Below are 13,967 nucleotides of genomic sequence, written 5' to 3' on the forward strand. Positions count from 1 at the left end.
GAACCTCCCCACAGCTCAGTCTGCTCCAGCTCCACTGATAAAGTTGAAGTGGTTTTAATGACACTCTGTGCAGTTATATCACCAGTGGTCAAAGAGGAGGAGGAGGAGGAGTGCTGGTGCTACAGTTCACTGTCTGATATCAACAGGCCCTGGAGACACGTCGCCCCGCTCACATCGCGCTAACCACGGGAGAGTGACGGCGCTCCGGTCCGAGCGGCGGAATTACAATTACACACACATACACACACACACACGGCGGCTCCACGGAGAGGAGGAGACGGGGAGGACGCCTCCGTTCATCATCCCTCCATTCATCAGTCCGCTCAGTCACCGTGCTCCGCCGCCTGGACCTCCCGCGTGCCCCGACCATCCTGCGGAGGCGCGAGACTATAACACGAGCGGCGGAAAACAGTCGCACGCGCATGCCGGTGAGAGAGAGAGGGGGAGAGAGGGAGAGAGGGGGGGCAGCTGGAAGGACGTCCAGAGAAAAGAGCCCGTCTGTCAGAGCTTGTTCCCCGGTGTGGATGTGAGGAGTGAGGGGGAAGAGAGGAGCAGAGACTGGACGCCTTTCACCGGTGAGTGGAGAAACGCTGCGTTAGCTTCGTTTAGTAAACTGTTTCAGACACAGAGAGGGCTGTGTGAACGGCTATTTAACCGGCAAACAACACGAAGCCCGTGATTAGATATCATGTGTTTTAGTTTATTATCGGGACCAGACCAAGAAGCGTTTCTCTTGTTGGCTGCGTTCAGGTCTCACGTCCTGTTTTTCTGTCTAATCTGTCACCAAAACCGCGCACAGCCTGCAGCCTGCAGCCGCAGACAGCCGCGTCTACAGCTAATATAGGCTGGGAGATAGGCACCGTGCGGGCCGTGGGATTTTATGGAGGTGTGTGTGTATGTATGTGCGTGTGTGTATGTGTGTGTGTGTGTGTGTATGTATGTGTGTGTGTGTGTGTGTGTGTGTGTGTGTGTGTGTGTGTGTGTGTGTTTTCAATCTCGCTGTCCCCTGAGAAGTGGAAGAGAAAAGCGGTTCCCTTCCGCTTTTGGGAGGACAAGTCGGTCTTGAAATGCGACCAAGGTCTATTTTGGAGGAAAAGAAAGACACCGGCCTCAATCGAGCTCGAACCGTGTCTCCCAGCCATCCTGTTGTCATGGTTACTGGCTCGAGGAGGCTGGGAGAACATGGCTGTCTCGCGCTGTGCTCCCTCACTCTCTCCCCCCACCTCCTCTCTCAGTCTCTCTCGTTCTCTCTCTTTCACTCTCTAACACACACACACACACACACACACACACACACACACACACACACACACACACACACACACACACACACACACACACACACACACAGACAATGAGCCTTGTCTATCTACTGTTTGTTTATGTCTTTCTAAGTGTATTGAGAGACCTTTTAAGGTGGTTTTGTGCACATTTGAAAGCTGAAATAATGCTGTAAACGTCACACTGACTGATAATACCACCTTAAAGAACACTCAGCCTGTAAACCCAGTGTGCTTTACCACACACACAGTCCAGGCCCCTATACAACTGTCCTACAGAGGGAGAGTGATTTCTCAGCAGACTGCCGGGCACAGACTTTGCTCCTTCAGGATGTGGGTGGCTTCTTTAAAACAGGTGTTTGATAGCAGCTTATTTTTTATCCTGCAAGCAAAGTCGTTATTATCTTAATTATAGACATTTACATGTCTGGTCTAGATCCATTGTAATTCATCCCCCCCAATACAAGTGTGGGCTCTCCCGGGCAAAAGTGCAAGAAGTCTCCTACAATATAATCAAGTTGAACTCAAGGTGTCAGATGTGCAGACACACCAGCAGCAACAGCTCCGCACCAAACTATCTCTCCGGTTCACTCTCTCTTTTTCCATATCTGAAGTGACCTCATGAGCTCTGTTGCTGATCTGGAGCGACAGCGTTGCAACCGCTTAGGACGATGCGTTTATAAAAATTCAATAAAACTCATTCAGCACAATCAAATTTTGTTGATGAAATATGTTACTTCAATATAAAACATGTAAATTGTATTATTCAAATCGAATATAACATGCAGATATAAAAATCCTTCAGATGGCAGGATGTGTATGTTATGTTTGTCTGACTTCGCATGACAAAATGAAAGTCCCCAGGGAAATAGCCCAAAACAAGATAAATCATGGCATGTATTTAGATGTAAGCGTTCAGAGTGACAGCATGAGAGTGGACGGTTGACCTTGACATCACAGAAGTGACATATTGGGGTGATTTGGTGGCGCTGGCTGACTGTTACGCTCCAGTGGGCTGGTGTGGCCAGTCGCAGGCTCTGTGGCCATGCTGGTGTGACTTGTATAGGCCAGCAGGCTGGGCTATAGGAAAACACCCTGGACTCCTTCCAGTGTTTCCCTGCTTTCCTGTCCCAGGCTAACGACCAGGAAATGATTCCTCTTCCTCTGTCTGCATGTGCTTGTAACACAACAGCATTTTTGAAAGGTGACTCCATATCTGCACTGCACTGTGTGTGCATCTATGTGTGTGTGTGTGTGTGTGACTGCAGTGCAAGTCCTGCGCCCAGCCTGCATATTATGAAGAGGGTCAGTAGGTCATTTATAGTATGAGACTGCAGTGTGTTGGTGACAGACAGGGGAGTGGAGGAGGGACAAGGAGATGAGGGTTTTTCTTCTGTGTCTTTAGTATGCAGATTTGATTATCATCCATCAGTGTTCAGCTGATTGCTCCATAAATGAATCTTGATTACTAATTAGCTCTTTATGAAAATTATTTAGAGTGCTGTCCTGCTGGTCGTCGGGCTTTGAAGCATATGTATGTGTTTCATGTCCGTGTCTCAGCTCCTCCTGTCTTTGCTCTGCATTTTCTAATGAAATGGTCCAAAAATTCAGGAATAAATCAATCAATTAGGGTACGTAATAATCTCAGAAGATGAGGTAATCAACTCCATGTCAACGACTGCGGTGAAGCACCAACCCAGTGTCCTTCACACCACTTTTGAATGCTGTGGCAGTGCCTTTCAGTAAGAAACTCTCACGGTGGCAGTCAGCGCAAACAAAAGAGCTGCACAAATGTTTCTCTTTAATATGAATGCGAGCAGCTCTACAAACGTAATGAGGTCAGACAAGTTAAAAGTGGTCAATTGGCTCCTGTTCCACCACTTACCATAAACCCAGTGAAAGATGTTGCAGTGATGCCTAACACAAGCATCTGCAGGCAGTGGAGTGTGTTCACCTGACAGATATACACATAGATAGATAGATAGATAGATAGATAGATAGATAGATAGATAGATAGATAGATAGATAGATAGATAGATAGATAGATAGATAGAGATTAAGCTGAACATGAATTTCTTTAATATAATGTTAAGGCTGTAATTTCATCACTTCATATTGCAGTATTGCAAGTAATATCATATTGTTTCAGAAAACCTGCAACCTGATTTTCTTCCCCGCTGTGTAGCTCTGTCATTTGTTAAACTCTCAGGGAATCCTGGGTAATCCTCTCCACTGCACCATCTTCCATTCAGCCACTGCCAACAACATCTGGCCACGGTGCAGGACAGGCGTTAAGTGCCCTGCTTAGAGGCACAAAGCATACAGTTGTTATTATTTGATGTATTAAATGTGTAACACAAAACGCCACTGATTTTTACACATGGAGGTCAGTTTTCATTGGGAGTAGCCTATGATTCAGCCCCTGAAAACAGCTGTATAACGTCTGCTGTGGTTCTGGAGGAGCTGTCTGAGAAAATAACCCTGATGTTGACATGAGGCACTGGACGGTAGAAACTACAGACTGGAGACACTGACGCTATGAAAGCTTTAATCTGGCAGGCAGATCTGATGCTGCTGAGTGGTGGACTGGTGAAGTGGAGCTGGTCCAGTGGTAGTTTAGGGGACTGTACTGAGCAGGATTAGGGATAAACCATAATATGCAAAAACATTTTGTGATTATTTTTTACATATTTAAGTTGGACTGGTCATTTTTTTGCTGCAGTTTTACTCCAAAAAAAGAGAGTAAACAGATGATGATGTGTTTTTTTCTGATCCATGTTCCTTTACATCTGGATAACATGATTTTACAGGGTGTCTCTGTAGCATCATAATGCTTCATTTACGGCCTGTTGTGACGCAGTTTACCTTTCATCAAAAGAATTGTAGCTTTTGCGATTCCAGTACTGTAGTTGGATAGATTGCAAACTCGATGATGTTATTTATTGAGAATGGATGGTGTGCTCCCAAACGTTTGTGCAAATTAGCCTAGTCGTGTTAGAATCTTTTGTTGGCACTAGCCTACATGTTTGCAGAGGCTGCTTCATTAGGTCCCATGGCTTGCAGATTGCTTCTGGTTTACAAACAAAATAATCCCAAGTAGGTTGATTTTGTATTCTTTGTTACAACAAGCAGTGCTATGATGATTGCTTTTGATGTAAATGCCATAGGGAAACCCTCACTGCTTGTGTGTGCCAAGCTCAAACACACCTGAGCAAATATAAATGCGCAGCAAGGTTGTTGGACTGACTGCGTCATTTAAATATAATCATGTCACATTATTCCAACATATCACCCAAGTCTAGTTATGCTCTCATATCCTGTTAATGGTCTGAATTATAGCTTCGTCTGATGTGTTGAGTATTTGGAGCGGGTTGTGAAACCAGAAACAAACTAACTGAGAAGCAGCCTTCTTGAAATGAGCTAAACGCAGTGACAGAGACACAGCTGTCGGACATTCCTCATCTGTCCGACTCAGAATTCCATCTAGGATGCTGATGTGAACGTCTATTTCCAACTTGGCTGCACGATATTATCTCCCGAATGAATATACAACATCGGTTTTATTAAGGGAAATGTCGGAGCCAGCGTTTTTGAAGCCCACCAGGGACAAGAAGTCAGGATATCTTGGCCTCTAAATTGCTGAAGTAACAATTTAACAGTCTGACATAGCAAAGTAACTTGTTTGGCAGCATTTAATACTTCAAGTCACATAATTTGGAGCTGAATCATACTGATGTGAAGCAGCTGGCTACTCCGGTAAGACCTGAAGAAGTGTTTTCCCCTGTTTTTGAAGCTCTCAGTCTGATTACCTCTGTTGTGTTTCTCCGGCATCTCTGCGGCCTATAGAGACCAGTCAGGCTTATCGCTGGAGACTCCCAGTGGACTGCGGCTCTGTGTCTTCGGGATCAATAAATTACACCATAGTGTGTGTCTTTTGCAGTGGATGTGTGTGTTTGTGTGTGTCTGAGTTAGAGAGAGAGAGAGAGACAGGCAGAAAGATAAAGACAGATATAAAAGGCACAAGCGACAGAGAAGAGACATTTAATGGAGACTTGGCCTTTTATCCAACGTCGTCCTCACTGGATTGGTGGTTATATGCCAGGGTGGGCCTGATGTGTGTGTGTGTCTGGGTGTGTATGTGTGTGTGTGTGCGTGTGTGCGTGCGTGTTGCTCACATGATTGGCAGATGGTCTGATTTCAATTAAAGGAAATTGATAAGGCTTAAGAGCCTCAGTGTTCAGCTGACAAAAGTAGAATGCAATAAATCTCTCCTGATAGCCATTGTATACACGTGGACACAAAGACTCACACAAACACCTCACACACCCCCACACACATGCAACACACACACACACACACACAGTCTCTATCAGTGGCTGTGTTTTCTCCATCCATCCATGTGGGGTGTCTGATCACATCTGCTCTTTCTCCACAACACACGGTGCTTCAGTCGTCTTTTTTTCTGCGGGCTAAGACCCATTTGCTTCAGTTTGTGCACAACGAGAGGCTGAGAAGGAAGAAGAGGGAGCAGAGTTAGACTGTGAGATAGCAGAAAACATAATGTAGAACAGATGAAGAGGAAAGAGTGGGAGAAAAACAGGACACTGGAGACAGAGAGAGGGAGAGCGAGAGAGAGAATTCCCACTTTTCGTGTCTGGTTTCATAACTGTGCGCTGTTTCCATTTATGGAGATGTGTCACTGTTTTGTTCTTGTGTTTGTGTGTGAGTGCATTTGCCTGTGTGATAATATGTGCAAATGCATCTTTGTGTAATTGCATAAATGGATGCAAATCATGCTGGTTTGCATTCGACTAGAACATGTGCGTGAATACAAGCTGCCATAGACTCAGGTGGAAATGTGCTTCACATATTCAGTACCTGACTTAAGGATTATTTGAGCTCATCCTAATGACTGGATGATTCATGCATAAACATAATTCAGATTTATTACCAGTTTCAGAATCGCGCCTTTCTTTGTGTGTCGTCATGCGGTTCATAAATCATGTGTGATCTGTTTTGTGTGGTGCCATATGACTGATGTTTGTGCAGATGGAAAACACCAAAACAAAATACCCAGAGACCGGTAGATAAAGGCAGCGATTCCCAGAGCCAGCCAATCACAGCTCCTGTATTCAGAGAGAATTTATTGAGGGATCAGTCAGAGCTTCTTTTGAGATGATCACACTTTGAACAGCAGTCACAGTGAGGAGGATTAGACGCACTGGAAGCGCTGGTGTTGTGCCGTATTTTTTAAAAACTTGTATTTCGGTGTGTGAAGAACTGTGACTGAACTGAAGACAGTTTCTTTTTCAGCCAAGGTGTTTGCTGCCTTATTCTTGTCGTTTGTTGTTGTTGTTGGCTTCAACAGTATCATTCTCCCATGGGTACGGCGGCGGTGGGTACGGATACCGAGATCTCAACAATACCATTGCATCTGGGTGACAACAGAAAACTGAAAACAGCGAAAGATGCACTGTAATGAGGAGACAAGCTTGAAATAAGGAGGCAATTTGTCTGACTTTTTGAGTTCTGCATAATTTGCATCATCCTTTTGCAGCTCTGATGAAACATTTAGTGGGCCTGTGGTGTCCTCCTGCTCAGGGGCTCAGCCAAAGCACTTGCAACATCATAGATACAAATTTGGCTCACATCCTATCCTGCCACAAATCTTTCCTCTCCTCGACATGATCTAGTTATTTCTTCTTTCCTACACTGATATCTAAATGCTGCAGAAATTCTCCAGATTCCCCCTGAGAAAGTGCACAGCTTGTTGGCAGGATTTGAAAATGTTAATTTCAGACTAACTAGATCCTTACCTGCATCTGCATACCATCAGAAAAACCCTTGAATCCCAGTAAATATTTTACTGCAGTTGTGCAGAGTCCCCCCGCTGCGGATGATTCAGCAGAGCAGAGATCTGGTGTGTCTGAGGACGCAGTCTGGATCCAGCAGACAGAGCTGCTTCCTGGCTGCACTCTGCAACAAAGACAGAGTCCAAAACACAAACCTCAACGCAGCAGCACAGAGATCTGCTACCAATTTCTTTTTAGCTTAACGGATGGTATTAAAATTAACTTAAATAATGCCACATCTACATGTACAAATGTGTTTCTCATAATCAACAGTTGGAACTGTGTCCCGACATTGGACCAGGTTCACTTTCATCACACCAAAGGATATTGTTTATGTAATAATAAAGATGGGTTACAATCCAAAATGGTTGTTAATAAGCTTCCAGTAATATTTCTATCATGATTATATGTCATCCAAAGTGTTAGTTAGAGGTTGCGAACTAGAATTGGTTCGAGGCGCATGATGAGTTTTGTGGGTCACATGTCCAGGACCGACGGCATCGACCTCTTCTACTGTAGAAAAACAAGCACCACTGTGTTTTCAGAGTTTTGCCATCGACTTGGTGCCAATTCTCTGAACAGAATAAAGACTTTTCAATCATGTTGTTCTTAAAAGATGAGATTAAAAGTCCATTCTTGACCTTGAAGATTGTGTGACTGGATCAAAAGCAGCTCAGCAGCCGCTGATGGGGATTGTGCTGATATGTCTTTTTTTGACAGCTGCTGTTTTTACTTTCAATCAATCAGCCACATACTGTGCCATTTATCCTTAACATATCTTTATGATAGTGATACATATCCTCTCATTATCAAAACATATCTAAACTGTATAATCTAAACCAATGAATTATCAATTAATGTGTCATTTGTTAATGATTATTAGAAAAATACTGAAATTGCCAATCACAGTTTTTAATTCTTTGTTCGACCAACAGCCCAACACCCAAACATTCAATTTACAGTGATACAAAAGGAGAAAATCCTCATATTAGACTGGAACAAATCAATATTTCACTGTTTTTGCTTGAGAAAGACTTTGATTAATCATTCATCAAAACTGTTTGTGGATCTTCTGACAATATAAAAATACATTTCACACATGTCAAATTCTTCACACAGCTTTTCAGACTCTATGTAAAGAAAGATTATTTTATCTTCACTAGAAAAATCTTATTTTTCAGAAAAAGATGAAATATGAATTTTCATCAAAGTGGCTCTGCAGAACCATAATTAAGAGCTCCTCATTAACATTTGCCCTTGAGCTTCAGCAAGGGTAGAGGAAGACCCACTGTAGTGTACGGGGGTCGGGCTTCTCAGGCAGCAGTGTAAGTGAGAGTCACAGTAGACTATTAGGATACATGCTCAGACCGCTGGTTACTGTCTTACATTTACACAAAGCACAGTCACAGCAGAGCTGCAAACAGATAGTTAGTTATTCAGCTGTGAAATCTCCACACAGACAGAGAGCGGATGAGTTAGCAGGATCATTCTGACAGGAATCTGTTGGGCTTTATTAAACAAATCTCTGCCTGCCTGCCTGCCTGTGTCTCTCTATTCCTCTGCTCTCTACCATCTCTACCTTTTCCTGCCCTCCTTTCAGAGGTGTTTTGGGATCATCTGGTGCTGAGGACAAAGTGTTCCAGACATTCGCATCTCTCTGTCTCTGTAACACACACATACACACCTAGAAACACACTGTAGTACACACCTATACACAGCTGTGCCTTTGTTGAAGGTGACCCCTGTGACTCACGAATTAGGACTAGAAATAATCAAATGACTGTATCAGTGTCTGCCATAGTTAATGTAGTCGTTTAATAACGTTGCTTCTCCTCCTTCTCATCTTAACCAGGTGCTTTGTCTTCATTTCATGCTAATTTTTTTTCTCCCTCCTCCATGTCTCGGTCTCTTTCTCAGTGCAGAGGGTCCTCCCAGCTGCTGGTCTGAAGGTCTGGCCCTCATCTCTGGCTAGAGTGGACAGTCTCCCCCCTCAGTGAAGAGCACCATGACCCAGGAGGGGCAGGCTCTGCCCTCTCCCACCCCACCTGAGAACCCAGTGGAGCCCAACGCAACCAGCAGCAGCACCACCGACCCACCCACAGACAGCCACAGCCAGGCAGAGCAGGAGAAGCAGGGGGCCGGCGCGGTGGACGACGCAGAGGAGGGCAAACAACAGGAGGAGATCAGAGAGGGAGACGAAGAGGCTCAGGGGGAGACGCAGGGGCAAGGGGAGGGGAGGGCAGAAGTAAAGGATGCAAGGGGGGATCACGAGTTGAAAGAGGAGAGGGTAGATGGCGGGGCAGAGGAGGGTAAACAGACAGATGGAGGGGTGGAGGGAGAGATGGGAGGCACGAGGGGGGAAGGCTGTGTAAAAGTGGAGGTGAGCTCAACGGGGGAGGAGGCAACACTAGAGGTGGAGGAGATGAAAGAGGAAGAGGAGGAGAAGGAAAATGAAGAGATGCGAGCATCTACAGAGGAGACAGCTCATCCTCAACAAGCTGGGAGGTTAGTTCACTAATTCATCTTTACTGTGGCACGCTGTCAAAACACATGTGGCCGTTAGTGTGTGGAAATCTTGTGACTCCAGCTTTTGACCTTTAGGTGTCAAAGCCTGATATCAAATGTAAAACCACAAAGACTCTTTTACCCCGCAGATTGTTACACATGAGCATCATATGAGCTGTTAATCAACAGTTTATCGGCTTTTATTTGGACAAAATAATTGATGCCCACACCCATGATGAATACACACAGCTTCCTTTAGGCTTCTACTTTTCATACTGACTGTGTTGATGGTTTCTCACTGATATCACAATAGATGCCCACTTTTCCTTGCTGAATGTGTTTAATGGTGTATTTTTTTCCTCCGTGTGGTTCTCTGGTACATAATTAGTCTAATGTGCTTCACCCACATTTGACAAAATGAATGGGCAAAAAGCTGCAACAAATGAGCTGAGAGGAAAACAAACACAGAGCAAAAATGCTCTAATTTTAAAAGAGTTGGAAGACCCAGTGACCAATTTTCTAACCGCATCAAATAGACAGAAAATTGTGTCTGTGTGTGTGGGTTTTGTTTCTTTCTTCTTTTTTTGGGGCGGGGAGGGTACTAAAACATGTCTGCTGATTAGTGGTTTGCTAAATTTAGATATGAATATATGATAACATGAATGGCCTATTGATTCTTTTTTATTTTCACAGAAATACATTAACACAATGATACAAAAATACATTGACACATATGTAAATGAAGCTGTTTTACATCAGTCATTGATAAAAGTAATTGTTGGTTTTTTTTCTGTCCATCAGTGGTGAACTCAGAGAACTACAATAGATTCATATCCTCTTAAATGAAAGAGGATGAAATAGTGGAAGGGACGTGAGCTTCCAGCTATTCACAAAGTAGCAAATTGGACAATGCTTTTTCATCTTTCATCTGGCTTCAATTGTCAGTGCGGCCGTTCAAGCTGAAATATTTGCCCATTGTGTCCGTCCTGAATATATGAAAAATTATTTCAGCAATGAATATCTCCTCTATATGAGCGCCAGTCTCAACAAAGCAGCTGCCATATGTTGTAGTCATATGCTAAAGATGATTTCACACTTTCCTTTTCTTCCTGTTGAAACAGACTGGCAAATGGTATAGGTGGGAATGAATACGAGGAGGAAGCTGGTGAGGAGGACGAGGGAGGGGACGGAGGGGCGATCCATACACACTTGGACGCTTTCAGCTCTAACTTTGAGACGACTGTAGAACAGGCTGACACGGAGGTAGAGGAAGAAGAGGAAGAGGTCCAGAAGGAGGAAGACGGGAGAGAAAACCAGGACAGTTTCAGTTCGGCGTTCGAGCAGATCGTTGAGCAGGTGGGAGTTCAAGAGGAGGACGATGAGGAGGATGAGGAGGAGGATGAGGCGGAGAGGGAGAAAGGTAGGGTGGACAACAAAGACGGCTTCAGCTCCACGTTCGAGCGCATCGTGGAGTCGGCCCTGCTGCGGGGCGGGACCTGCTACAGCAGCCTGGACTCTCTGGACGTCCTGTCGCTCACAGACGAGACGGACAGCTGCGTCAGCTTCGAGGCGCCACTGACGCCGCTCATCCAACAGAGGGCGCTGTTACAGGGTCCTGAACCTCTGGAGCTGGAGCTGGCGACTGTTCAGGAGCAAGAGGGGGCCGAGGCTGGACCGGACGCCCCAGGAGGGGATCTGAAGGCTGGGGAGAGCGCTCTTCGTGGAGCGGGAGCTGTGGCCGCAGCGGGAGGAAGCCCACTGAGGACCACCATACCAGGGAGCCGGTCAGAGTTTGTGCTGAGCCAACCAGGACGCTGGGCCATCCCTAATGGATACCACGCAGACACCCACGGAGCCATGGAGGGTTGTGGATCCATGATCAACTCTGTCAGGTAAGGATGAAGCTCATTTCATGTTGTTTCAGCCTCTACAGCACATTTAGGTTTTTAATGACGCATTATGTCTGAACTTGGTGCTTTATTCTGTATGTCCAGGTTTGATTAGTTGGAGGTTAGAGGCTGTGCAATCATTGTGTTTGTCTCTCGCAGCAGCCTTTCCAATTTAACACCAACCAATTCCCGACTAGAGCCTGAAGAGGTCAAAATAACACAATTTGCTCCTGGTGTTGTTATGAATAAAAGTCATGTGACAACAGGGGGTTTGGGCCCTTTGTACCATGAGCTACTTTTAATACTGTGAGTCATGTCACACTTTTCATTTTCTTCTTTTCAAACCATCAGCACGAAGCAATTAGTCAGGTTTTTCTGTATCAGATAATTCTATTATGTCCTCCAATGAACATCATCCAGACAATTTGTCATGCAAAATTTTCACTCTTACAGAAGCACATCGGCTTATTTTCATATGAAAGATGACGTGGTTGAGATCTTTAATCTTTAATGTTCACCTAAATACATCCAGACTGTGTTTCAAGCTTTTTTGCTGTAAGTATAGAATAAACATGACGCACACACAGTCTGAGATGTGACTGTGCTTTTTTTAAACTGCTGTGGCATATTTGTTATGTGAATAAATGATACGGTGACTGATGACAGTCTGTCCTGCTGCTGACAACTAATGCAGCCTCTGTGTCGATAATCATAACAAAGTATAAGGACTGTGATATAATGTGACCTTGGCTTAACCAGCAGGTGGCGTGAACATGGTGAGAGCCTCCAGACAGGGGACAGGATGGTTAGCTGGGGGCTGACGCTGGTGGTCTGGCTGTTTGAAAGGAAGTCATTTGCCCATACATTCGAACCCAGTTGTCTAATAAGACAAGAAGTTGCTGGTTTAATCAGCCAACAGGAAATGGTACAGTGGGGCAGGTTAAACAGAAGCTAGGCTCATGTTATTCATCTCGCAATCTTTCATATAAACGGTTGCTAATAAGTTGGAATAAAATATATTTTTAGCTCTTCTAATGAAATGATTGTGACAATGTCATTCATTCTTGATAAAGTGTATATCTTCTCAAAACTTTATTGGTCAATCTCATCCAAACATATCACTGTGAAAATGTAACCACAGTTAACCTATATGATAGAAAACAAAATTATTCCAACTGTATGGGCAACCATGTGTTTGGAAAAGGGAGAGCCAGTCACTGTACATGGTTGGATAACTTTAGGATAACGCACAAGAGACTTAAACAGCAATAAGAAAACAAACCAGTTTTTACATTTTTATGGAGTCAGTGGGACTTAAGCTGGACTGGTGCATTTGAAATGGAACAACTCCTTCCCATGTTGGTAGAGACACAACCTGGTAAACTCACTCACTCAGTAAGATCACAAAGCAGACGTGCAGATTTGTTACTACTGGGGTATTTGCTTTCCTCAACTATTTTATTCAAAGCATTCTTGCACGGTAGAAAAAGAGATAACCACAGTGGTGAGGAATTACAAAAGGTTTATGTGTGACTGCAGGCCTCCTCTGAATGGAGACGGAGTCTGAGGGAGTACTGTGGTGGTTTCATGTAGGACATTAACACCTCGGATTTATACAGCAGTATGGAAATAAGATACAGGGCGTCTGTCAGTATAATGAATCACTTCAATGGACTGAGCAGCAGGCGTGTCGTTCACTCTGTCTCAGATAACCAGCTGATATTTATGACAATGCTGAGATTTTACAGTATGATCACTAACTCATTCATCACTTGCACACACACACACACACACCCCAAGGAATTGTGGGAATACAGCAACAGCTGACACTACTTTCCTTCATTTAATTATCTTAATAGCACTAAAGAGGGTTGAAGAGGACAGCGCTGAGCCACTGAAGGTTAAGGTGGTAACAGGGACCATATGGGAAAAGCCATGTAACCTGAACTACAGCTGCAGGTCTGGAGTCGGTGCCCCCCCAACCCCCCGACCCCCCCACACAGTTTCTACAGTTACAAACCTACTGGAATGTCAAATAGATACCCAGACCTCCGACACGATCTGTTCAGATAACTGCTGGGATTTGTTCTCAGACTCTCCTGGTGTTTCTGCAGCTCACTACGAGTTAGAAGGTGAATGAGGGATTTTGGATGTCAGCTTCCCCCTCTCCCCCTCCCCCCTCCAGGCTACAGATGTTGTCCTTTAAGCACGGTCTTGCTTCCTGACCACCAGCGCCAAGCTGAATGAGCTATTGTTTATGTCATGACATCATCGTCTTCAGCTTTCCTCTGCCCAGCAGGGTCTTAGAGTGACTGTGTGTGTGTGTGTGTGTGTGTGTGTGTGTGTGTGTGTGTGTGTGAGCGATTATTACTCTATACTAGCCAGCTTGCCAGACATTTGAGCACTTAAATCTAGAGTGGATACATCTGCTACTCTGTCTT

General features: G+C 44.6%; 1 protein-coding gene across 2 annotated transcripts in view; it reads left to right on the forward strand.

Moving 5' to 3' along the window:
• The first annotated feature begins 456 nt into the window (after positions 1-456).
• Positions 457-13,967, forward strand: part of psd2 (pleckstrin and Sec7 domain containing 2) — a 37,294-nt gene continuing 23,783 nt past the window's right edge. For both annotated transcript variants that reach the window (XM_085788474.1, XM_085788475.1), the window contains exons 1-3: positions 457-575; positions 9,055-9,637; positions 10,759-11,529. In XM_085788474.1, the coding sequence (XP_085644600.1) occupies positions 9,138-9,637; positions 10,759-11,529 (1,271 nt within the window). In that variant the 5' untranslated portion in view covers positions 457-575; positions 9,055-9,137. The remainder of the gene's footprint in view (positions 576-9,054; positions 9,638-10,758; positions 11,530-13,967) is intronic.

This window comes from Trachurus japonicus, chromosome 10 (assembly GCF_045865225.1).
Source record: "Trachurus japonicus isolate A0001 chromosome 10, Traja_1.0".
NCBI lineage: Eukaryota > Metazoa > Chordata > Actinopteri > Carangiformes > Carangidae > Trachurus > Trachurus japonicus.